Source organism: Kogia breviceps, chromosome 3 (genome assembly GCF_026419965.1).
Source record: "Kogia breviceps isolate mKogBre1 chromosome 3, mKogBre1 haplotype 1, whole genome shotgun sequence".
Taxonomy (NCBI): domain Eukaryota; kingdom Metazoa; phylum Chordata; class Mammalia; order Artiodactyla; family Physeteridae; genus Kogia; species Kogia breviceps.
This window is the reverse complement of record NC_081312.1, coordinates 32,500,490-32,526,157: the sequence shown is the minus strand read 5'-3', so window position 1 is coordinate 32,526,157 and position 25,668 is coordinate 32,500,490. Positions and strand designations below refer to the sequence as shown.

At 46.1% G+C, this 25,668-nt stretch overlaps 1 protein-coding gene across 2 annotated transcripts in view; it reads left to right on the top strand.

Moving 5' to 3' along the window:
- SUSD6 (sushi domain containing 6) overlaps window positions 1-25,668 on the top strand; it is a 92,681-nt gene that overhangs the window by 22,725 nt on the left and 44,288 nt on the right. For both annotated transcript variants that reach the window (XM_059056774.2, XM_067028263.1), the window contains exon 2: window positions 21,069-21,273. In XM_059056774.2, the coding sequence (XP_058912757.1) occupies window positions 21,153-21,273 (121 nt within the window). In that variant the 5' untranslated portion in view covers window positions 21,069-21,152. The remainder of the gene's footprint in view (window positions 1-21,068; window positions 21,274-25,668) is intronic.

Genomic DNA, 25,668 nt, shown 5'->3' with positions numbered 1-25,668 from the left:
CCCTCTCCTGTATTTACAGCTGCTTTTTCTCCCTAGGGGAGCAGTCGTCTGTTTTAAAAAGCGAAGAAAGAAGACCAGAAGTTCTCTCAAACAGTGAGGTTTGGAAGTCAGAACTGCATTTGCCTTTCAGGAGGGCAGGTTCTAAAGGGGTGTGGTTTGGGCGGAGGTAAAGGAAGTAGTGTCCCCCTTCCCTACCCTTACTGCACACCCCATGCCCCTCTACCCAGAGCTTCCTTGTGGCGGCTGTGAAGGAGTTTGGGGTACAAGGTGCCCGTTATGGCCCTTCGTTGTACTGGAGCAAACATTGCTTTTCAGCTCCTGAGTAAGTCAGTTTTTCTGGCAGGCTGCTTTCTGGCCCTGAATATCCATGTCCAGGGTCCTGGGCTGGTGTTGGCCCTAAAGGCTAGGACGAGCCTATGGTGATAGCACTGGAGTATAGGGTCAGAAGCAGCATCTGAGGGCATTTAGGGCAGGAAAGATTTCTGATCGTTAGGATGCTTTCATTATACCAGTGCTTCAGGGCCTTGAAGCTGGCGTTTGCCAGGCATCTAGATGAGATTAGTAAATCAGCTTAACCTCAATGCCCCTTAGCCTCTTTCCACCCAGTTTTTACCAGATAGCTGGTTGTGGATGTGCATCTTTGTTTTATAAGAAGAGGAATTCTGCTTTGCAGTTGCATAACTGTGCCTTCTATTTAGGTTCTGTAGGGGGTTACATTTGAAAAGCTAATGAGTGTTTTCTTCCACTGTGCGCGCACACACTGATCCAGAGTGGGCTGGAGGCTGGGGGACCTTTATGGAGCAAATGCTGTTGAAAGCGAATACTGAGGTGACAATAAGGGCAGCTGGTGTGCCGAAGCTCCAGTGGCCTGGCTCCCTGGCTGATGGCCCATCCCTCAGGGCTAGGTCAACTGAGAGGGCTTCGGCTTCCCTGAAATGACTGCTTCTTACAGCTAGGTTAGTGTGACCAGTCAGAGGAGAGGAGGGTGGGTTTCCTGGGGAAGAGGGTGGGAGGGTCTTAATTAAGCCAGTCTGGTTTGGCAGTAACTCAGACTCCCCTGCCTCCGTTTCTGTGTTGGCTGATAATTCCCTTCAGCTCTCAGAACAGGCCTTTTTCGTTTACTTACACACACACACACACACACACACACACACACCCTTTTTCGTTTACTTACACACACACACACACACACACACACACACACACACACACACAGAGTCTTGGAGACTAATGCTGCTGGACTTCCTAATCTGGCAGAATTACAAATGGGCGGCAGCCATTCCTTGGGGGCTCAGAATGGACAGAGCACAGTGAACAGTGCTGGGGCTGGCACTGTCTGTCTGAGGGGGCTCAGTGGTTAGACTCTGACTGGGAGATATTTGGGGAACCTTGTTTATTAGTGAGAGTTGGGAGAACTTAGTTTTGGTTCAGCCACTAACAAGCCCTGTGTCCCCAGGGCAAGTCATAATTCCACTCTAGGCCTCAGTTTTTCCCTCTTAACATGGATAGGTTGGACTTCAGGCTGTACTGTGTTAGGATCCCAAGACAGACCCATGAGTCTGCTCCTGGTAAAGAAGGTGACCAGAGGCAGCAAAGGTGGGTGCAAGAGAACCTTGGATAATGCTAGAGTTTTTTGTTGTTGTTGTTGTTTTTTGTGGTACGCGGGCCTCTCACTGTTGTGGCCTCTCCTGCCGCGGAGCACAGGCTCCGGATGCGCAGGCTCAGTGGCCATGGCTCACCGGCCCAGCCGCTCCGCGGCATATGGCATCTTCCTGGACCGGGGCACGAACCCGTGTCCCCCGCATCGGCAGGCGGACTCTCAACCACTGCGCCACCAGGGAAGCCCTAGAGTTGTTTCTGAGGCTCATCTCACGGTAGCAGAGCATTGAGTGATGTTGCCACCCCACCCCCAGGGTGTGCTTTCCAGATGATGTGTCCACCTGGGTTTGGGCCTGGACCTTGCCCTGCTCTTCCACATCTTCAGCCTTAGGGGAGGGGCGGCCAGGCACGTGCAGATGGCTGTCTCTGCCAGCTGCCTGAGGCTGGGCCATCTGCTGCTTATGCCAGCAGGTGGGGTGAGGGGCGAGCAGCAGCCTAATCTCCTCCACTACACTGACTTCTCAGCAGAGTCCAGCCCCCCTGCCCCCCACATTCTGTCCTCTGTTCCAGTGCTCTGTTGTGCTACCCTTCAGCATGGTCTTGCTTTGTTCCAGCTGCCCCCACCCCCAGGAGAACCCTTGCTGCGTTTTTGTTTACTCTGTGTGTGTGCTTTGCCCTTTAGCCCGTGCCCTAAGAATCTTTCTGTAATGTAAGACAGCAGCAGCAGCAAAAAAAAAAGCCAAAAAACAGAACTTTAGAAATGAAACTTTGGACCCCTGTTGGTCTCTGTTCAGATGCAAATGATGAATCTCTTCCCATCAGAGTTTGTACCTTTGGGTTCACCTTCCCTTTTTCCATCCCTCCTCCTGGGGAATCTTTGAACAGCAGGGGTGGGCTGAATCACTCAGAAAAGCTCTAATTTGGCCTGTGCTTCAAGCCTAGCTTCTTTCTCCCCTTGTGTGGATGTAGGAAAGAGGCAAGGAGAAAGGAACCTGTCCCCATGACTCTCGGAGACTCTGGATTTGGAGGTTCTGAACTGGTGTGTGTGTGCGCGCATGCGCGCATGTGTATACGCGTACACAGGGTGTGCAAGGAGGTGGGGTTAGGGTAGAATGTGGACAGAGTCTTGAAAGTCATCTTTACAAGTGAGGAGATGACAAAGCAGAGAATAGAAGGGCAGCATACTGTAAACCAGGACTTCTCAAACTTCAGCATAGGAGTCACCTGGGGAATCTTATTAAAATGCAGATTCTAATTCAGTAGATCAGGGATGAAGGCTGAGATTCAACGTCTCTAATAAGCTCCCAGGTGATGCGGGTGCTACTCTTCAGTGGCCCTAGCCTCCCGCTCCTCCTCCTAACACTGGTGAAAAAGATGGACATGGGAAAGGCAGGAGGGAGGCTAGTAAGGACTTTCATATTTTAAACCGGAGGGCCTGGGCTGGACTTGCAGCCCGTGTTTGCAGAGCCCTTTCTGGGTCGCTCATACCTGAGCTTCAGGCTTCTCTGGACCTCCTGTTGGCCGGGTTCGGTTTCCTCAATAGAAGAACCTCTGCCCTTCAGAGGGTGGATGTGCATACTCACGACTAAGCTGGATCCTTCCCCTTTCTCTGGCTCATGATAAGGCCAAAGCTAGCATTTCAAATAGAGCTGGAAGAACGCTTAAGTCATCTTTTCCAACCTCTCTATTCTACAGAGGAGGAAATGGGCCCAGAAAAGTTTTGTGACATGTCAGCCAGTATCAAACAGCTAGTGGCAGAGATGGGGTGAAAACCCAGAAGTCTGAACCCTTAAGCTCCTCTCTCGGGGTCCTGTAAGCCTGAGTTAGGGACAGTGGGAGGATCAGGGGACAGGTGGTAGGACAAGAGGCTTTCCAGTGGTGTGAGGGAATTTGCAAGACATGCACATCTACTGGCATCTGCTGCAGCTCAGTGCTGATCCACTCAGGCCAGGGTTCTCAGCTGCAGCATGGTTGACATTTGGGGCCAAATTCTTTGTTCTGGGGGCTGTCCTGTGCATTGTGGGATATTTAGTGGCATCCCTGACCTCTACCCTCTAGATGCCAATAGCACCCCCCCAAGTTATGACCATCAAAAATGCCTCCAAATGTTGCCAGAAACCCTGGGACTGGGGTGGAGTGTAAAAGTGTCCCCAGTTGAAAACCACTAGTTCAGGCAGTAAAGTATTTTGGGAAGGAGGGTCCCTCTTGGGCACCTATACTGGGTTTTTTTGAGAGTGTGGTGGTCTCAGAGTTACAAAGAAAGCATAAAAAACAGATGGGGCCCCAGCTTTCCCAGGACCTTATAGTTTAGTGGGGAGACCACACCAACCAATGCCCAGAACAGATAAATTGCCATTTTAACGGTCCCTCCAGGGTAAAGCCCCAGGGTAGACTCTGAAGAATGGGGTGCCAGCCCAGGTGCTTAATGAGGAGGAGACTGTGCTACCCTGGGCTGGATCACATATCTAAGAATCGAGTAACTCTCATTCAGCTCTTGAGTTACTCTTACCTACTTCTCAAGGAGCATTCTTCCATTCTGAAAAAAACCTTTTATCTGAATCTGTAAAGGCCAGTGAGAGACATTAACCAATAGAAGTGTACACTTGAGGAGAGGGAGGCCTCATCAGGCCTGATGCTGGTGAGGCTAATTCATTCCTTCATGAGATTTACTTTTTTTTTTTTTTTTTTTGCGGTACGCGGGCCTCTCACTGCTGTGGCCTCTCCCGTTGCGGAGCACAGGCTCCAGACGCGCAGGCTCAGCGGCCATGGCTCACGGGCCCAGCCGCTCCGCGGCATGTGGGATCTTCCCGGACCGGGGCACGAACCCGTGTCCCCTGCATCGGCAGGCGGACTCTCAACCACTGCGCCACCAGGGAAGCCCGAGATTTACTTTTTGTTTCTTGATTTTCTTCTGCTATGGGATGAATCCTCTGATAGACCTTTCTTGTTTCTTTTCCAGTGTGTTAAGGAATATGACTACCTAAGAGCTATAGTCTGTAATGTTCTGAGTACATAGGTATACAATTTGGGTAAAACATGGCTCTGTACGAACCTAAGAGTCTTTACCCCTTTTTACTCTTCATAGGACACTGTACTTGCAAATGTTTATAAGGCCACTGAGCTTCCATCTTGTGCTCGGCATAGGCCTCCCTGAAAAATATTACTGCAGAGCACAAAAAGCATTTGTGATGGGAACTTCATAGTTCTTGTCAACTTTTCCTTAACCAGTGTCAGACTGATTTTTTTCCCAATGCTTTGAACATGATGCTCCATTGCCTCCTGGGTTGTGTTGTTTATAACAATAGACTTGCGGTAATTCTTTGTTCCTCTGAATGCATGGTCTCTCCTCCTACCCCCTCATGGCTGCTTTTAATATGTTCTCTTTAATGCTAATTTTCATCATTTTGATTACAGTGTACCTTGTTGTGTTTTCTTTTTGTGTTGCTTCTTGGGATTTGATGAGCTTCTTGAATCTGTGGGTTTATCGTTTTCATCAAATTTAGAAAAATTTCAGCCATTGTTAAAAAAAATTTTTTTGTGCCTACCCATATGCCCTCCCTGTGCCCCAATTATATATATGTTAGGCTGCTTGATATTGTCAACACTTCTGACTGATGTTCTGTGTATGTCACTTTGGACAGTTTCTATTGCTATGCTTTCAAGTTCATTAATTTTTTTCTTCTTCATTGTCTAATCTGTTAATGCCATCCTGTGTATTTTTCATTTCAGATATTTGTATTTTTTCCCTCTAGAAGTTCAATTTGAGTCTTCTTTTTGTCTTCCATTTCTTTCCTCATCATGCTCATGCCTTCCTTTTTTCTCTTGAACACACAGAGTATATTTGTAATAGAGATTTGAATATCCTTGTCCACTAACTCTATCATCTGTGTCATTTCCTTGTCCATTTCTATTGTTTGATTATCCTCCTCATGTGACCATATGTCATGGTTATAATTTCCTACCTCTTCGCATGCCTGTTAATTTTTAAAAAAAATAAATTTATTTACTATTTATTTTTGGCTGCATTGGGTTTGTTGCTGCGCGTGGGCTTTCTTTAGTTGCAGCGAGCAGGGGCTACTCTTCGTTGCGGTGCGTGTGCTTCTCATTGTGGTGGCTTCTCATTGCGGAGCACGGGCTCTAGGCGTGCGGGCTTCAGTAGTTGTGGCACGTGGGCCTCAGTAGTTGTGGCTCGCGGGCTCTAGAGCACAGGCTCAGTAGCTGTGACGCACGGGCTTAGTTGCTCTGCGGCATGTGGGATCTTCCCAGACCCGGGCTCAAACCTGTGTCCCCTGTATTGGCAGGTGGATTCTCAACCACTGCACCACCAGGGAAGCCCTGCCTGTTAATTTTTGATTTGAAGCTAGACATAGTTGTGTGTTGGTGGGTGCTGGAACTTTTTGTACTCCTTTAAAAACTCTTCAGCTTTGTTTTCAGAAGCAATTCAGTTAGTACTTAGAATTGGTTTGATCCTTTCAAGGCTTGCTTTTAAGTTTGTTAGGGTGGGTCCAGAACAGCCTTTAGTCTAGGGCTAGGATGGATCCACTGCTGCGGCCAAACCCTTCTGAAGATTCCTTCCAATGCCCTGTGGGTTAGGAGATTTTTTCCACTTTGGCCAGTGGGAACATGTAAATTTCTGGCTCTGTGTTAGTGCTGGGGGTTATGCTGCCTATTTCTTTCCTTTGGTTCTTTCCTCAGCCTTGCTAGTTTCCTCAAACACCTGCACAGATCAGTATACTCAGCCTCTGCAGATCTCTGCACTTTTTTCTCTTTGCAGCTCCCTCCTTTCAGTTACTTTGCCCTGCACATTCTAGCCTCCTTGGCATCCCCAAATTCCCAGCTCTGTCTCTTCAACTCATTGAAATTGTTGCACACTTTCAGGTTTTTTCCTCGCTACTCTGTGACCTGAAGACTCCTTTAGGGGATTAGCTGGGGCACTAGTAGGACTCACTGCATTTCTTCCCATTTTTTTCAAGGATCACTGCCCTGTGCTGCCTATTGTTGAATGTCTGCTACCCCAATTTCATATGTAAGGAAGCAGAGGCTCACAGCAGGTAAAAAAGTACACCTAGCACCCCTAAGAACAGAGGCAGAATCAGGATTTGAACTCCGTTTTGTATGACACTAAAACTCACATTGTGATTGATTCTGTGATTAACCGGTTGATTTCCTTCTTCTGGCTCCAGCTTACTTCCCTGTTTTGTCTTTGACACTTTGGCTATATATCTCCAAAGTGTTTTCACTTTTTACCTCATTATAGTTATTTGTGTATGTATCTTATCTCCCCCAGTAGGCTATAAACTCTTTAAAGGTATGAGCTGTCCCCGATCTTTGTACCTTTTGTGTGAATCTGGGGTAAGTAGGTGCTCATTATATGTGTTGAACGAAGTCAGTAAGCTTCTTAAGAAACATGTGTGTTGGGACTGAGGGAGATATCAGATTCCCTTATTAAGTTATGCTGTTTCTTTTCTTTTCTTTTTTTATTTTTTAACATCTTTACTGGAGTATAATTGCTTTACAGTGTTGTGTTAGTTTCTGTTGTATAACAAAGTGAATCAGCTATATGCATATGTTTATCCCCATATCCCCTCCCTCTTGCGTCTCCCTCCCACTCTCCTTATCCCACCCCTCTAGGTGGACACAGAGCACCGAGCTGATCTCCCTGTGCTATGCGGCTGCTTCCCACTAGCTGTCTATTTTACATTTGGTAGTGTATATATGTCAGTGCTACTCTCTTACTTCATCCCAGCTTACCCTTCCCCCTCCCCATGTCCTCAAGTCCATTCTCTGCATCTGTGTCTTTCTTTATTCCTGTCCTGCCCCTAGGTTCTTCAGAACCATTTTTTTTTAGCTTCCATATATATGTGTTATGGTATTTGTTTTTTTCTTTCTGACTTATTTCACTCTGTATGGCAGACTCTAGGTCCATCCACCTCACTACAAATAACTCAGTTTCGTTTCTTTTTATGGCTGAGTAATATTCCATTGTATATATGTGCCACATCATCTTTATCCATTCATCTGTCAATGGATGCTTAGGTTGCTTCCATGTCCTGGCCACTGTAAATAGTGCTGCACTGAACATTGTGGTACATGACTCTTTTTGAATTATGGTTTTCTCAGGGTATATGCCCAATAGTGGGATTGCTGGGTCATATGGTATTTCTATTTTTAGTTTCTTAAGGAACCTCCGTACTGTTCTCCATAGTGGCTGCATCAATTTACATTGCCACCAACAGTGGAAGAGGGTTCCCTTTTCTCCACACCTTCTCCAGCATCTATTGTTTGTAGATTTTTTGATGATGGCCATTCTGACTGGTGCAAGGTGATGCCTCATTGTAGTTTTGATTTGCTTCTCTAATGATTAATGATGTTGAGCATTCCTTCATGTGTTTGTTGGCAATCTGTATATCTTCTTTGGAGAAATGTCTGTTTAGGTCTTCTGCCCATTTTTGGATTGGGTTGTTTGTTTTTTTGATATTGAGCTGCCTGAGCTGCTTATATATTTTGGAGATTAATCCTTTGTCAGTTGCTTCATTGAAAATATTTTCTCCCATTCTGAGGGTTGTCTTTTCATCTTGTTTATGGTTTCCTTTGCTGTGCAAAAGCTTTTAAGTTTCATTAGTTCCCATTTGTTTATTTTTGTTTTTATTTCCATTTCGCTAGGAGGTGGGTCAAAAAGGATCTTGCTGTGATTTATGTCACAGAGCATTCTTCCTATGTTTTCCTCTAAGAGTTTTATAGTGTCTGGCCTTACCTTTAGGTCTTTAATCTATTTTGAGTTTATTTTTATGTATGGTGCTAGGAAGTGTTCTAATTTCATTCTTTTACATGTAGCTGTCCAGTTTTCCCATCACCACTTATTGAAGAGGCAGTCTTTTCTCCACTGTATACTCTTGCCTCCTTTATCAAAGATAAGATGACCATATGTGCATCGGTGTATCTCTGGGCTTTCTATCCTGTTCCATTGATCTATATTTCTGTTTTTGTGCTAGTACTGTACTGTCTTGATTACTGTAGGTTTGTAGTATAGTCTGCTGTTTCCTTCTTATTTGCTGTGTTTATCACAGTCTCTCTTAACGTCTTCTAAGATGATACCTGGACTTTATGAAGTTCTTCATTTGATACCTCTGCCTGAACTTTGATTAATTTGAGATAACTTTTGAGTCTGTATTTGGAGATTTAAGGGAATATTTCTTTTTGTGAGTTAACCAGATTCCTTTCTTCTCCGGTCCTGACTTAGAACCCCACGTGGAGAGAACTGGAGATATAGTTGGAGCTAGACCTAGAGCATACAGGCATTGGTGGAGGGGCTCTGTAGGATGAGAGGGTCATGTAAGGGCAGAGGTGGGGCTGGGGCGTGGGACTAATCAAAGGGGAAGGAACAGTAGGCAAGTTCCTGCTTCTCATTTTTGCTTGGGGCCTTGCAGTCCAACCTTGACAACTTACAGGAAGTTTGGTTAATTTGTGAGGAGGAGGACCAGAAGAGTCATGGTTTGGTTATAAATTAGGAGGCTTCTTGGAACTTATACAAGATGGAGAACAATTTGGAGCCAGAAGGCAGTGTCTTGTTTTTTCTAAATGTGTACCTCACTGGGGCTGTTAAGCTTCAGTAGATGGAGGTAAAGAACATGCTTCTGGACTCCTGAACCTTAGGGGAAAATACTCGGCTGACATTTGAGTAGAAAGGAGGGAAATGGCAGAAACCAAGACCATATTTATGGAGCACCTTAAGGCCTGAAAGACACTAAGTCCACTTCTCTGGCCCTGCCATTAGGTTGACTGTTTCTTCTCACTCATGAATCCTACAGAAGAGGTAGTAGCAGAAGAGGTAGAGGATCTGGCTTAGTGGCCAGATCCAGTGGGGTTTTTTTTTTCAGTGTTTATTTACCTACCATTAGGTTGACTGTTTCTTCTCACTCATGAATCCTACAGAAGAGGTAGTAGTTTTGGAAAAGGGGTGATGGGGTGGAGAGGCTTTTGTTGTTGTTGAACATTAAGGAAGCAGGCAGGTCTTAAATATTCATCCCCAGCGTCTCCATAGCTTTGGCAACCATAGTGTGTGTGTCTGGGTGCCCATTCAGAGGGACTCTCGACTGGGTTTGGGGGGAGGGTGTCTCAGAGCTATCTGGGCAGTTCCAGAAGCTTTAACTGAAATCCTTGGGTTAACTGAGAAAGTACAACTCATAAGATATTTGGAGCCAGAAGCCATCATCCAGTGTTTCTTCTCCCTTCTTTTCCAGTTCCACCCACCCCCAATTGTTTTGCCGTTATTGTGTCTGCTTTCTCACTTTGAATTCATGTTAAAGTCAACATGATGTGCCCTCACCACTCTAATAAATGTGCTCTTGAGGAGGTCACTAGTGCTATCCTAGTGACCAGATCCAGTGGGTATTTTTTAGTTTTTATTTACTGGACCTTTGCTGCATCTGCCACTGTGCCCCCTCACATCCTCATTGAATCACTTTGTCCCTACCTTGACAGCTGTGATGCACAGGCTTCTGGTTGCCTTGTGCTTTTTGGAGTGTCTTTCATGGTCTCTCCTTCCTTGATATGCCGCTTTAAAAAGTTAGTGTTCTCCCCAGGATTCTGGCTTGACTGTCTCCTCAGTGACATCTCTCTCACCTAGGTGGAGCTCATCGTCTATTTTGCATGGTTTCAGCCATCACTTTCAGGCCAGTCACTCCAGGGCAGTACCCCAAGTTCAGAGCACTTTGCAGACTTTCATACTCATTTCTAACTTGCCTGCTAGAGTTTTCTACCTGGATATCCTTCAAGTACCTACAATTCAACCCACCCCAAAATAGCCTGAACTACATTCATCACATTCTTCACCCAAACCTGCTTGTCTACCTGTGTTCTTTCCCCCTGTGGTAGCTTCTACCATTCACACAGTCACAGGCCAAAAACCTAGGTGTCATCCTTTATTGTTGTCACTCATCCCATCCTATTAGTTTCTCAGCCTTTGGCACATTATGAACACTGAATGAGCAAAAGAAAACGCTTATTAATTTTACCTGAATTTAACTACAGTTTAGCACTTTGGCTTTGATAAATCCAAACATCTCTGATTACACTCGTAACTTTCAGGGAAGGGCATTTGATTTTTGATCACATTCAAATTATATTAAGGAGAAGGCATTTTTTTTTGTTGTTGTTGTTTAAAACAGGAATACTTTGTGGGGGGATTAGTTATTATTAAAAATGGGTGGATAAGCCACGTGCTGTCTTTTTGGGCTCCCTGAGGAGCTGCTCGCAGTTAAAGATAAGGGTGGGTGAAGTCGGATTGTGCTGGCCCAGGAGGGTGTTGTCCTTCATGACCATGGGAGTAGAGGCAGCAGTTGTGGGTGAACTTGCCATGTGCTATGGCTTTAATGTGAGTCATAGATAGACGTTTCCCTTGGGGAGGGTAACATGCCCCCTTCAAGCTCATTGATGGATTTCCTTAATTGCATTCTGGTGTTTCTAACATAAACATTGAGGATGTGTCAGTAACTGTCATGCTTCTCCAAGTTGATCTCCCTTCCTTTTCATCTAACCCCCCTAAAATATATATATATATAGAAAAGAAAATAAAGAAAAAAAAAAAAACAGAAAAGGAGAAAGTGACTTAAAGAATCATAGGATTTTGGCGCCAGAGAAGTTCTTCAAGTAGTGGTCATCTAGCTCAGCCCTTCCATTTTCAGATGATGATGACAGTAAGGATAGATGGTGATAACTGTAACACCATTTTGGATGACTTACAGAGTGCCAGACACTATACTCAGTGCTTTATATATATTTCCCGTATGATACTTACGATAGCCCTATGAGGTAGCTGTTATTAGTGCTATTTTATAGATAAGGAAGCTGAGGTCCAGAAAGATTGGAGAACTGTATTGGGGTTAAGAGGATGCTGAAGCAGCTATTGTGCAGAGTGAAGCATCTTGCTTTTTCAAGGTCTGGTTTTCCAGTTAGAGGAAGAACATGAGTAGAATCCAAATTCCCTGACCTTGAACTCAGTAAGCCTATGTTTTTGTTTTCACCTGAGAATTCATTCTCTGTGGTCATTTTTGTCTCATCTCTCGCTCAGCCCCTTTTAATTACAGTGAAATTGAATGAAGTAGAGGAAAAAGTAGAGTTGGGGTTTTTGGTGAGTTTTTACAGTTTATTTTTAAATAGGCAGCATTCCCAGACTGACTGGGAATGTAGCAGAAGGCCTGAGAACCAGGAAGTGACACAGACCTGTTTATACCCTTCCACTTGGGAGCCTTTGGAAAGCGATCCACAGAGACAGTAAAAAGTAAACACAACTGCTTCAACCAGTTCTCTTGGGTTTGCTATTTTTGACCCGGAGGAGGTGTTTCCTACACAGCTATGAGTACATGCTTTGAAAACCTAGCACCGAAACATCCCCTTGAGGGAAGGTATATAGACAGATATTTATTTCCTGTTACCAGACAGCAGCATTCAGTGACTCTTGGCAGACAAAATTATCACTTTATTTTTCCTCTCCTCCGCCATCCTTTTGGTGAATTGTTCTTCCATTTCTTTTTTTTTCTCTCTCTCTCTCTTTATAATTAGCACTGTGCATGCAAAACTGCCCCGAGAGTGCACTAAATCTGTGTGTGATCTTCAAGGTCCAGCTCAAAGCTTTCTCTGTCACCTCCCCCTATTCCCAACCAGAAGCCTTTGTTCTTATCTCCTCTGTGTTCTTGTAGCACTTTTTAAAATTAAAAAACAAAACAAAAACACAAACCCTTGTAACAGTTTCTCAGTGTTATGTAGATAAACATATAATTCCTCTCACGTAGATTGTAAATTCCTTGAGAGTAAGAACTATGCCCCACTTCATCTCTGTGATCACCGAAGCCTTGCACTGAAGACAGCCAGTAAATATTTGCTGAATTGCAGTAGAGTCACTGCAAACACTGAGCCCTAAGAAATCAGATTTAGCAAATCAGCTTCCCAGACTTTATTTGCCAAGTGGGTATTGAAGCCTGCTCCACTCAGCTCTGATAGGAACCAAGCAGAGGGGTGTGATGACACATAGATGTATCTCTGGGTCTAGGAACCAATTACAGCCACTTCTGCCAAGCATCTGTTTTGCTACCTGGCAAAACTTTAGGATTTATATACCCTTTTCCCCTCCTGTTTTATATCTGCTGCTACTTTGCCATCTTGTATTTCCTATATGAATTATGGGTTTGGGGTTTATCTTTTTTTCCCCTTCCTGAACAGATAAATGTCGAGCATTTTGGGGCACAGAAAGAGGCGGAGTTGCTGCTCTGCAGGAATTTACTACCTGCAGTAAACGTAGCATACAACAGTTAAGTAACTGTGAGTGGGCCTTGCGGGAGGATATGATTGGTTCTCCCAGTCTTCCAGGCAGTGATGCTATGGGTTCAGAAGAGCCTTCCATGCTTGTGGGCTCAATTGAAGAGTTTTCCCAGAGGAGATGCAAATAAGCTTGACCTTGTATTTGGAAAAAAGAACAGGGAGTCCTTTGCAGTAGGAAAGCAAGAGGAGGAAGGACTTCTAGGCCCCTTTGATTCCATTTATCTGTAAAATAGGCATAATGGCACCTATGTAATGAGGTAATGAGTGTGTGTGTGTGTGTGTGTGTGTGTGTGTGTGTGTGTGTGTGTGTATCTCAGACATATAAGCTCTGTGCCCTTATCCTGTCATGTAGCATATTCAGGCTAGAAAACCTCCTTGGTCCCTCTAGACACAGATATCACTTCAGTATAATCACATACATGATTATTTAATTTTGGGGGAGGGAATGTTAAGTTCTTTAAAAAAATATATTTTCAGAACTTCATGGGAGAGACCTTTGGAGGTTCATTTGTTTAACCTCTTGGCTCTTCTTTCATCTAAACTAACTGTGTTTTGAGCCTAGTCTGGGGGCATGTGTTTTCAGCCCAGCTGAAACAGTGCCCTTCGGGAGTCTAGTGGGGGCTCAGTAACATCCTGTTAGAGCAGGAAGGGGCCTTCAACAGCATTGATTTGAGGGCCCAGTGTTCCAGACACTGTCCTGATCCTTCACGTTGATCCCATTTCCACTTCACGACAACCCAACAAGGTGGGTGTTATTTATCCAGTTTGTAGATGGGAACTGAAAATAACTTGCCCTAGGCCACTTAACTAATAATATCCAAGCAGACCAGAGATTCTGGCACAGCCTGCCAGAATCTTTCCACGGATCCAGGCTCTCTGAGAGAGAAGTACTTGAATTGTTTCGTTTTACTGATGAGGAAACAGAGGCATCAAGAGGCGAACTGATTGGTTCTAGTTTAGCCCATCAGTCTAGAGAAGAAGTGGTTTCCTGCCTTCACTGTTGGAAATTTATGGCCTGAGCCAAGTGCCTGTGAGCAGGCAATCTGCCTTCTCTCTCCTTTTTCCTGTCCTGTCTTGAGCCTGTCTTGTTTTGTTCTCTTGTGTCCTTCTCTCTTGCATTTTCTCTTTCTCTCTGGGCCCCTACAGCTCTGCAGTGATCCTTTTGTGTGTGTGTGTGTGTGTGTGTGGAGGCTGGGGATTTTTTGTCAGATGTTTGTTATTTTTGGAAAGCACTTTAGGAACACTGTGTACCGATGGCCTATACAAATGTGCTGATGGATTGATTAAGCTCTAAATGGAAAAGTTGGAGTCTCCTGAGTTTGCTGCAGTGCAGAGGGAGATAGATTCTAGGATAGGTCTGGGGAGATGCAGGGGGAAAGGACTGCTCTTCGGAAAAAAGAGGATGGATATAACATTTCTTCCTTCTAGTCAGAACTTTTGTTGACTTATGTTTTCAGGCGAAATACTTCTGGGCTTCTCCTTTTCCCTAGAAGACATTCCAGATTCCTTAGAACTCAGAGGGCATTTGGGGATCATCCAGACCTACCCAGTGAGGACCAGGAAGAATGATTGACTTGCCCGAGGCCAATCCGCTGTTGGTTGGTGGAGCTGGGACTTAAGGGCTGTCTCCTGCATTCAGGTCCATGCTGCAGCCACCCTGCTGCTAGGTTCTAGAAAAGAGATGCTGGAGACTATTGAGGAGAAGGTTTAGTGTGTCTGCTGGTGTCCCTGCTGTCTGAAGCCTGAGCAGTAGCGTAGGGGAAAAGTGGGACAAGAGGATGTAGTGAGCAGTTCTGGGGAGTAAGACAAGAATACAAGGAATATTAAAGCAATTCAAAAAAGCCTCAAACACCTACCCTACCCTGACTTCAGTGGTTTCTGAGAAAAGCTGAGGGTTATTTTTGTGATTTGTAGGAGGTAAATTTTTTTTTTTTTAGGAATTTTATTTATTTACTCATTTATTTATTTAATTTGGTTGCACCAGGTCTTAGTTGCGGCAGGCTCCTTAGTTTTGGTTCACAGCTCCTTAGTTGCGGCATGCATGTGAGATCTAGTTCCCTGACCAGGAATCAAGCCCAGGCGTCCTGCATTGGGAGCGTGGAGTCTTAACCACTGTGCCACCAGGGAAGTCTCTGTAGGAGGCAATTTTTTTTTTTTTTTTTTTTTTTTTTTGCAGTACGCGGGCCTCTCACTGTTGTGGCCTCTCCCGTTGCGGAGCACAGGCTCCGGACACGCAGGCTCACCAGCCATGGCTCACGGGCCCAGCCGCTACGCGGCATGTGGGATCTTCCCAGACCAGGGCACAAACCCGCATCCCGTGCATCGCATCGGCAGGCCAGGCGGACTCTCAACCACTGTGCCACCAGGGAAGCCCTAGGAGGCAAATTTTAACAAGAGTTTGATGTTTGTGTCCTTTGGGCTTTGGAGCTGGAGATGAAAAGGAAATGAATAAAGGAACTTATGGCTCTCAAGGATCTCAAAGTCCGCTAGACAACTTCGTGCCTATTGAAGTACTCAGCTGCTGGTGGCACAAAAGAAAGGGGAAGATACAGAGGTTAGGAAGATTGGAAGGAGCCATTTATCCCCAGGGAGGAAAAAAGTAAACAGAAGACATCTAGAAGTAATACAGTTTTGTCATTTTGTGGGAGAGGAGTGGGAGGCACTGAGATCTGATATTTAGATACCTTTTGCTGCTGTGGCCCAGACATTTCAGGGTGAGTGGGAGTGAAGGGGGGGGGGACACTGCAGGGAGAAAGGGAGAGGTAAGGGAGGGCCTCCCAGCATGTTATTCCCTTCTCTTATCACACCCTCTGGGGAACTTTGGACCCCAGAGTTAGCACTTCTTATCTTTGCAGTCTGAAATGTAATGGTTAAGTTCTGTTCCAACTTCATGAACTGTTCTTTGTCTCCCCCCATCACATGGTAGTATTAATCAAAGGAACAAACTGTTATTCTAGATTCTCCCACCACTACCATCCCCTTTCCAGAACTAGTCTGAGGCAAGAAAAGGATTTATGTTGGTTGTACCTGTCCAATTCCCTCTTGTAACTAATGGAGAGATGGCCATGGTTTAGGAAATAATCTGTCCTGAGTATTACATGTAAACAGAGGCTGAGCTCCCAGAGATGTAGAGAAACTCACCTAGCCCCTGGGCGCCAGGCGTGGCTGAGTCAGGACCCTTTGCCTTCACAGAGGAGTGCTCAGTAGAGTGTGACATGACTGCACCTCAGCAGGACTGTGACATTCTCCACCCGCAGGGGTAGGCCCCGGGTCAGCCCAGACGCATGAGCCGTGGAGATCTGGGCCCTGCGTGTCTAGGGGACTGGGTGCCCTGGGCTGTTCCATGACTCCCCACTCCCAGCCCCTCCCCCAGCTGCTGCTGCTTCCCTAAGCTATGAGCCATTTTTCAAGGTGACTCTAAGGGTACATTTCACCTTAGGCAGGCTTTTTGGTTAATCTGGAAGCATCTGTGGCAACAAGTAAGCAAATTGCGTGAACTTTGAGCTCGTGTTACAGGTTCTCCTCAACACCAGAAGCCTGCCATGCTTATCATCACTGTTTTTATGAGCAGTTCCTCAGATCACCCTCTGCTGTCTTGGCTTATAGGCTAAGACTGTAAATAGGAGGACCTGAGACTTACTAGTTTACAGAGCAAGAAGTCTTTTATATTTTGTCCCTTTTGAACCTCACTGTAGACTGGTGAGCTATTCCCTGGTGAGATATTCAAAGCAAGCAACACCTCCATTTCACAGATGAGGAAACAGAGGCAGAGATGTGGGATGGGTCTTCCCCAAGTTCAGAGCTGTGGCTAAGGGCAGTGTCCTTCCTCTTGGAGGATCACTGGACAGGAGAGTGTTCGTGACATCACATTCAGCAGAGCAGTCACTCACCGCTTGATGTTTTGGGTTCACAGAGGTGGGGAAAGGCCAGATCCTGACCTTAAGGGGCTGGCAGTTTAGCTCATGGGAGTCTCCCCTTGCCACAGGCTGTTGAGGCGGCAGCGTTGGTCCCAAGAAGGAAAGTCAGAAGGGTGAACACAGACTTCCCATGACACCGCCCCACCCCGTGGTTTGGAAAAGCTGGAGGAAGAGATAGGTTATACAAAGAGAAGAGTGGATGCTCTGGAGAATTCTGTGATTGAGAGAGACCTTTGAGCTGTTTTTAGGTGTGAAAATGGAAGCCAGAGAAGAGTGGTATGAAGTACATTCATAATGTTGAGCAGCCATCACCACCATCCGTCTCCATAACTCTTTTCATCTGGCAAAACTGAAACTCTATACGCATTAAACAATGACTCCCCATTCCTCCCTCCCCTTAGCCCCTGACATCCACCATTTTACTTTATCTCTAAATTATAATGTTTTTAAATCAGGGAAAGTGGTCACTAACACACAAGTGGAATACTGAAGCTAAATGAATTCTTTTTTTTTTTTTTTTTTAACTACATTTTCGTCTACATGTTTCTCTAGGGGTAATAATGAATACTTAGTCTTAATTTGTTCTAAGTGTTCTTCTTTTCACTTGGTCTAAAGCCATGATTCAAGGGCAGGCTTTATTTTGTTTTTAAAATTCTAAGTAGATTCTTTCTGAAAATGATTAGATGTCGTGTGACTCTTTATAGTAGCTGGGTTTTCCCATTTGGGGTGATATTCTGGGGCTGTGGGGATTCACTTTTCTCTGTATTATTTCTGAAGCACTAATCCTTGGCTCAGCCTTGCATATAAAGATTCCTTGACTCTCCTCTGTTCATCTTTTCTCTTCTCTTTGCAGAGCCCCCGTTTCCATCACCCCATTTGTTTTGCACTTGATCAGATCTTGGGCTTCATGGTGGAATCGGTCCCTTGGCCCAGGTAGCTGCTTAAGCAGTATGGGAGGAACTAGCTGTTTCTATAAAACAAAGCGGAACATGGGCTCATTTGTGGCATCTTCTCCTCAGCCCTATACTGGCTCCTCCCCCACAGTGTTCATGAGTTTGGCAGACCTTTGCTGCCTGCCTGTCAGGTGCCAGGCCCTGTGCTGGCTTATGAAGATTCCAGGTTGAGTAATTCACAGTCCCTGCCTTCAAGGAACTTTGAGCCTAGTGAGATGAGACAGATAAACAGATATAATAACTTGGTAGAGGTACAGTCAGAGTAGGGTGCTCAGGGCACTTTAGGAGTAAGGAGGGGGTTAGTTCTACTGGAGGCGGGCGTGACATGTCAGAAAAGAATTCCTCCAGGAGATGACCCTTGTGCTGAGCCCCGAAACTGACTGTATTCCTGGCAGAGAGAGCAGTCAGGTTTATTGGAGTGTCAGTTTGTTGAGGGAGGAGACAGGTGGCTTACAGGAATGCCTTGCTACATTAATTTTATTCTGTATTTTATCTGTCTGAATAGGTAATGCATACACAAAGTACAACACTCAAGAAGATGAAAAGGGAATACATACAGTGAAAAATGAGCTTTCTTCCCTGTTAACCACTAGATTCCCTCGCTGACAGCACTCGGTAGCTACCAGCTTCTTGTGCATCAATTCCAGAGAGAGACTTCCAGCGCATACAGGTGTGTGTGTGTCCTTTAAAAATACACGCATACACACACATAGTTTTCTTCACATACTAATTTTGGAAGTCATTCCATGTTAGTACAGACTGAACTGCCCAGTTCTTTTTAAACCACTGTGTGGCATTCTATTATGTGGGTGTATGACAGCTTATTTAACTAGTCACCCTTCAGTCTTGTGCCAGTATGAATAATGCACTGAATATCCTGCATATATATCATTGCACACGTGATTTCTCAGGACAGATGATAGAAGTAGAATTGATAGGTCAGAGAATGTGTGCGTTTTGGGGACAGATATTGTCATACAGTTCTCCAAAGAGCTCTATATTAATTATAAAATGCGAAATGTAAGATTCTTTACCACTTGGTAAGCCCCCCACCACGCCCAGTCCTCTAAAATCCTTGCCAGAGTGACCTTCCTAAATGAATTTGGTGTTGTAACTTCCCTGTTTCTAATCCTCGTAAGCTTCACGTGGTCTTCAGGATAAAGTTTAAACTTAGCCTAGCCGCTGCCTCTAGCATCTGCCGGGAACGCTGGGTTCCATTGCTCTGAGCCACTTGTACTTGGTGTCTCCGTTTCCTTTTCCAGTAGACACATCCTTTAGCATCCCCTCCTGCGGGTAATCTTTCCTCATTCCTCCAGTCGGGCACGGAACACTAAGCGTCATCCTGATCCAGCCTCATCCATTCACTGCAGAAGTATTTGTTGTGCACGTGCTGTGATGTGGCACAGGCAGGTGTCATCCTTGATGATCCATTGGATCATCTGAATCCTACTGCCTGGTAGGGTTACCTGCTGTGGCTGCATGTACAAGGGCAGCACCAAGGACCCATTGCTAACTGGCTGGTGGCCCTGGGCATATCCTTTAACTCTTTGGACCTTGGTTTTGGCATCTGTCAAAAGAGGAGGTGAAGCCTGATGACCTCCAAGGTCCTCGACGCTCAGATCTTATTAATAATTACGATAGCAACAGCCGCTGGTGTTTACTGAGGACTTGCTAAGTGCCAGGCACTGTGTTGAACACTTTGATCCTACTCCTTACATCAACCCTGTGAAGATGATGGTATGGTTACTGTCTCCATTTTACAGATGAGAAAACTGAGGCTAAGAGAGTAATTTGGCCCCAAGGTCATAATAAAGGAACTAGATTTGAATTCTGGCATTCTGACTTTACCATTCTTAGCCACAAAACTGTTCACAAATTCCACACATTTCCCCATGGTTTTGTGTACTGTTTGGGGTCAGTCACAGACTCCACCCCTAGACCTCTCCATGAACCATCCCTGTTCTACAGCCATAAAGGCTCAAGTTGGAATCTGGGTAAAAGCTGGGGACAGAGGACTGCCACAGTCCCAACTATTTGGGTGTAGTGGATAAAGACCCGGTGGCTAGCTCTGTTCTTGAACCCCTGGCTCATTCTCATTGAAGACCCTCATAGCTGCTTTTCCTTTGGACTGAGACAATTCATATTGCTGTTTGCAGTAACTCTCTTCAGAAGGGGTGCATAGGCTTGAGTCAAGGCTTCATACATGGATTAGTCAGGTCTGGGTGTTATCCCTCAGGGGCATCCTTTATTAGGGTTGTAGATGGCAAGCTCCTTTATCTATTTACATAAAGCCTTGTTGGAGAAGGAGGTGTATATGGAACTTAAAAAGGAAATGTAACCTATTATTTGGAATGCCTGTTATAAACTAGGATAAATGAAATCACATGGGTTAACTAAAATATAATAGACCTATATCATAATGTATCATCAACCCTTCTGCTTCCCTGAAGGCAAGTAGAAAAAAATCGTGAAAAGTCTTAATCCCTGATTTTATTATTATTTTTTTAAAGATACGGGTTCCTATTCTTCTTAAGTCTTTGTCTGAGCTAGAGTGGATGGTGGGGCTAATTAAGAGTTACAACCCCGTTCTCTGCTCAGTCATTGTCAAGTGTAGCCAACAAATGTGGGCTCTGGGGTCACAGGTGTGTTGGGTGAGCCTTGATTAATTAGTCCATTTTTGAGATTTGTGGCTGTCGAGTCAGAGGCAGATCCTCAGGGGCTCATCCAGCCAAGCCCCGGGCCCTTGGCTCCCGCTACTGCATTCCTTCTCTAGGGGGTATATTTCTCCCTTTAAGACATGTGTTCTCTATTTTTTTTTTTCTTTTCTTTTTTCTTTTCGGTTAGTTGAACTTGCTCTGAGTCCGGTGGCAAAGGCAAAGCCAGACTCTGGTGTAGCAGCTCTGAGTCAACAGCCATCTCTCTCCTCCTCCTTGCTCGAGCCTCCGTGGCAGGCAGCAGGGCAGAGCCACAGTAGTTTCTGAAAGCTCTGCTGAGCCTGACAGATCTCCAGGTGAGCCGGCGCTTGTCTCCTTGTCCTGTCGCAAGGACCTGGCGCCTGGATGCTGACGCCGATGGCAGCTTGCTTCGGGCCTTGGCATTTCCCCAGGGAGGAGTTGGAAAGCCGCTTATGTGCTTGTCTCTTCTCCTGGCAGTAGGGATTCAGTTGCTAGAATTCTTTCAACTTTGTATGTGATTATGGCTTCCTTACTGTAAAGTGCCTTTTGTAACTAACTTATGGCTAAAGTTTTCACTTATGTCCTTGTTTTTGGTTTGTTTTTTATAGGTGAATCTACCCAGGGCTGACTTCAGTGTTCGTTCTTCTGGCTTTTAAATTTTTTCTTTTTAAAATAACTTGGACGGATGAAAGATGTGCCATGGCAGGATAGCACCAAAGAGCACCTCATTGTTTGCTGTGGCCTCCGCAGGACATGGAGTGTTCCTTCTGCTGGCGATTCTTAGCACCCTCCTTGGAGACGGACTTGCCTCAGGTGAGCCCCAGCCTGCCACCTGTGTGTGGGAGGGAGAAGACTCAATACCATTGTTTCTCCTGAAGGCTGGGAGAAGGGATTCTCTGTGGAGCCGTTAGCAGGGGAGCAGAGGGTGAGGGCTTCTGTTCTGTTGATACAGCAGGGAGCCAGTTGAGGGCGTGGGACTGGTGGCTGAGGTGCCTAGTGAGCCAGCGGGGGGCGGGGGTGTAGGAGCCTGCGGGGATGACGTGACCACTCCCCTCCCCTGGCTGTAGTCACGGGTGGGACGGAGGTGTAGGATTCAGGGTGCGATGTGCAGGTACGGGTGCCGGCTTTGGGATCCACTGCCTGTTTTCAGAGCCCAGTCCTGCTACTTGCTGGCTCTGTGACCAAGAGCGAGTCTCTACTTCTGTAAGCCTCAGTTCCCTCACCTGTGCTAGATGGCAGAGTTGAGTAATTGTGACATAGACCATGTGGCCCCCAAAGCCTAAAATATGTATGCTTTAAAATGTTTGACCCTTTATAGCAGAGGTTTGCCACCCTACCCCCAGCCCAGAACAGATGGTGATCAGTAAGAATGCCTGTGAATGGAGTGGCTGTCAGAGTAGGAAGGAAGGAAGGACTGACTGGGCAGAGCTAGGATGGACCTCTGAGGCTATGCACTGGCCCAGGGCCTTGGGGCTAGCTCATGGCAGTGCCTGGACCAGAACCTCGCCTAGTGTCTGGTGCACTACCACCACCATCCTCTTCCAGGGCTCTGCTGGGGAAGCGGTCCTGGTATGTTACATGGCAGTATGAGGGCAGAGCCTCTGCCTTCGGTGTCTGATGCCTTCAGCCTCTTTAGCTCCATTAAGCCATCCCCTGTACCGCCACTCTCTCTTTTATGGGCTTCCCCCCTTCCTCCTCCCATTCCCCACCCCATTTTCCAGCCACCCACACCTTCCCAACTTTCCATTCAAGGTCTGAAATCAATTATCAAGGATCGATGCTTCCAGACTGGCTGAATAAAGGGATTATTATTCTCCAGTGTGGAAAAATATATCTGTAGTGTGGGCTCAGACCAGGATGGGAAAGTTGGCTATGTTGTTTTCTTTCCCTCCTCCATCTGCAAAGAACCCTTCCTCCCCTGCCACCCCACTCCCTGTTCCCATAAAACAAACGTACAGGCACAGAGCAGGATGCAGGCAGGGGTAGGGGTTTCATCATTACTTCGATCCAGTGCACCAAGTTACAATGTTTTTCCCTCTCTCTGGAGTGGCTTCTGGGGGAAGGAGGTGCCCACGCCTTGACCTGAGACCCAGAGCACACCTGTACGGCTGTGCCTTCCCTGAGCAGCATGCCAAGCAGGCTTGCCAAGAAACCAAGGCTCTCAGATACTCTGAAGTCGAGGAAAGGCAATTCAGGTCAGGCAAGGTGGTCTCTTCCTTTTCCTGCATTTCTTACCTGCTCCTGTAGCTTCCCCTGAATACCCATTCCAGAGGCCTTTTAAAATGAGGCGCTTGTTACCCAGTGAGCTCTAGTAGATATGCTCGTTTGTCCCGGCACATTCGCAATGGTGAGAATCCCACGGGACAGAGGTCAGTGGGCACCCTTGGTGGGGCGTTGGCCTGCGCAGTCTCTGGTCATAAGTCCCACAGGTACCTCTAGTCTTGGCCATAATTGCTCAGGTTTAGAAAAAAGAGTCACGTATGAAGCGGCACTTGAGAGTTCTGGGGTAAAGTTCTTGGAAAAGTTACATATGTCATGTTCAAAGTTCAGTTTTCCATCCTGGTTCCTCTTATCTGCAGCTGGAGATTTGGAGTTATAACAGAGAAGTGGCTATGGAGGCATCGCGTTCAGCTTGCCCCTTGGTCATGCCTGTAGCAGAGATGGAGAGAGTTATTGATAAAGTTCCCTTTTTCAGGGTGGCAAAAGGAAGCATATCTTACTGCTCACACCTGGTCACAGCCTGCAGGGGAAGACCAGACTTAAAAATAAGATCTGTGCTCACGCTACCCAACTTGCTTTTCTTGGGCTAGAGAGGAATTAGGATCCCAGTTGTGTAGCAGCCTCTCGCAGATCTCTTTACCTGTGACCTTAAGAAAGTTGTGTGTGACCTTAGGTAATTTACCTAAGTGATTTACCTTATGTTAGGTTGGTGTTGTGTAATAAAAATGATCGGAAGGCACTTGACATATAAAAATGCTCAGCGTAATTCCTAAATAACAACAGCAGCAGAGACGGTATTTGACCTCCTGTTGAGTCATGCTGGGCAGGAGACTTCCTGTGGATGATGTCCTCTGCTGTCTTTAAAAAACGAAACTGGAGATGCAGAGTCACCTTTTGGGTTGGGGATGAGGGGTTGGGAGGAGGTGTCAAACTTGACCAGTTGAGGAAGGATTGATTACTTCCGGAATCCCTTTTGCCCATGTTTGCATAGTTTGATGGTCTCAACCTAGCTCATGTAAAAAGCTTTTAATTTCCATTCTCTCCCTGTTCTGAGCATATTTATTGGAAAAAACTTAGTATTTTACTTGTTTCTGATTTTTTTTTTTTTCCTTTAAGATGTTGCCACAACACTTAGCGGCCGTGTTAGACATCACACAAGCACCCAAGCAGGGAAGGCAGCCATTTGCATTTCCGTGTGGCAGAGGCAGAAAGGCAGGCAGTTAGTGCTCACTGAAGATGGAAAATGTGGAGGGCTAGACTCTCGGGATGATGTGGCTTTGGCCGTTAGCACTGCTATGGCAGAGAGATGTTGGCAGGTGGCCTCGTTCACCTCACGGTCTCTGAAGGGACCTGGAGTCAGAGGTAACATACACTGAACTGGGGAAGAGAGAACAGGTAGGGAAACGATGCGTATGGAGCATCACTTCTGTGTCGGGTTCTGTGTCATCACATGTAAAGTTCTCAGAGTGCCTGTGAGCTAGACGGTCATGTAACTGTTTGACAAGTGAGAAAGCGAGACAGAGTGAAGTTAGGTAACTTGGTCAGAGACACTCAGTCGTAGGTGGGGAAGCGGGCTTGGATTTGCGTGCCGTATGTCTGACCGTGTTGCCCATGCTGTGCTGAGAACTGTACTGCCTGTGCTGAGCGGCAGGCTTCTCTGAGACCTGTTTCTAGTGTTGCTCTGTTGGAGCACTCAGTTCACCCTTCAGAGGGTAATTTTGACAGAGGAAGAGAGGCACCCTCTGTTTTCTTCCCTGGATATAGGATGCAAGAGTCAGCTCTGGGTTACCATGTTTACCTCTCTGTGGTTGTTTCTGTTCTTATCTACAGTGGCCCTTGGTGGTTTGGGTCCCAGTTTAGGCACAAGGTTTGCCAAGGCAGTTCTATTCTTGGAAAGGAACAATAGGGACCACAGCAAATTGTTTGCTAAATGAGGCTGTAGTTCCCAAAACATCCGCAGAGCATCTTCCTGTCAGCTGCAAACCCTGCTGGCGATGTGATGTAATCTCTCCATGGTGTAATTACCTGTGACTATAAAAAGACTTGGGGATTGTGGTAGCAGGCTGGATGGGTCATTACAGAGCTTGCTGAACCCTGGCGTCATGAAAAGACATTGAGAAATTACCCTCTGCAGGCTTATTGTTGTGCCATGTTTAGAACATTGCCAACACATGGTACGAGCTTTGCACTGTAACTTTCGAACAAAAGAAGCCAGGAGTCCACCAGACTGAACACCTCAGTAGCTCTCATCTGGGTGAAAGCCCTCATTAGACACAGATTCCACCCACCAAACAAAGGTGCCCCACTACCCTATCCTTAACTGCAAGCTTAGAGGTTATCCTTACCTGCCCAACTCTTTCCACAAAAGGGGGTCACAGGGTGCTTTAAAAAAAAACAAAAAACCAACTAGGGTTAGTGCTCAGAGTCTTTAATTATTCTAGGTAGGTTTTCAGGTGAATTCCTTGACAACCTCTTACCCACTGGAGGTTCCTTTCTTCTGCGTCACCCCAGCAGCATGAGCCTGCGAGGATGTGAGCAGCCCTCCCATTCCAGGTGGCTGGTACTGGTGTAGCTGGCTGCCTGGACTGGGGCCAGATCAGGAGTGACCTTGGCCCGCCTTGTGTTTAGCTCTGGGGCCCGGAGGGACAGCAGTGTTTAGAGACAACTTTGCCATGGTGTGTTGTGACTGACGGGGGCGCTGGCTGCTCGTTTCTCCCAGCCCTGTTCATCCAGCGCACCTTCAGCCAATGTGAAGCATGAACTCTGAATTCACTGGAAGATGAGGGTGAACACTGCCTCTACGCCTAGCTGCCTGTATTACCTTGGATAATCTTCCAGACATCATCGTCGATGTTCCCTAGAATAGGGAAGACTAGATAATCTTACTTAATACACTGTTGCGAGGATTAAATAAGATCGTATATATAAAGCACTTAGGACATTGACTGGCATACAAAGAAGTAATTCCTAGGTTTGAAGACCAGATTC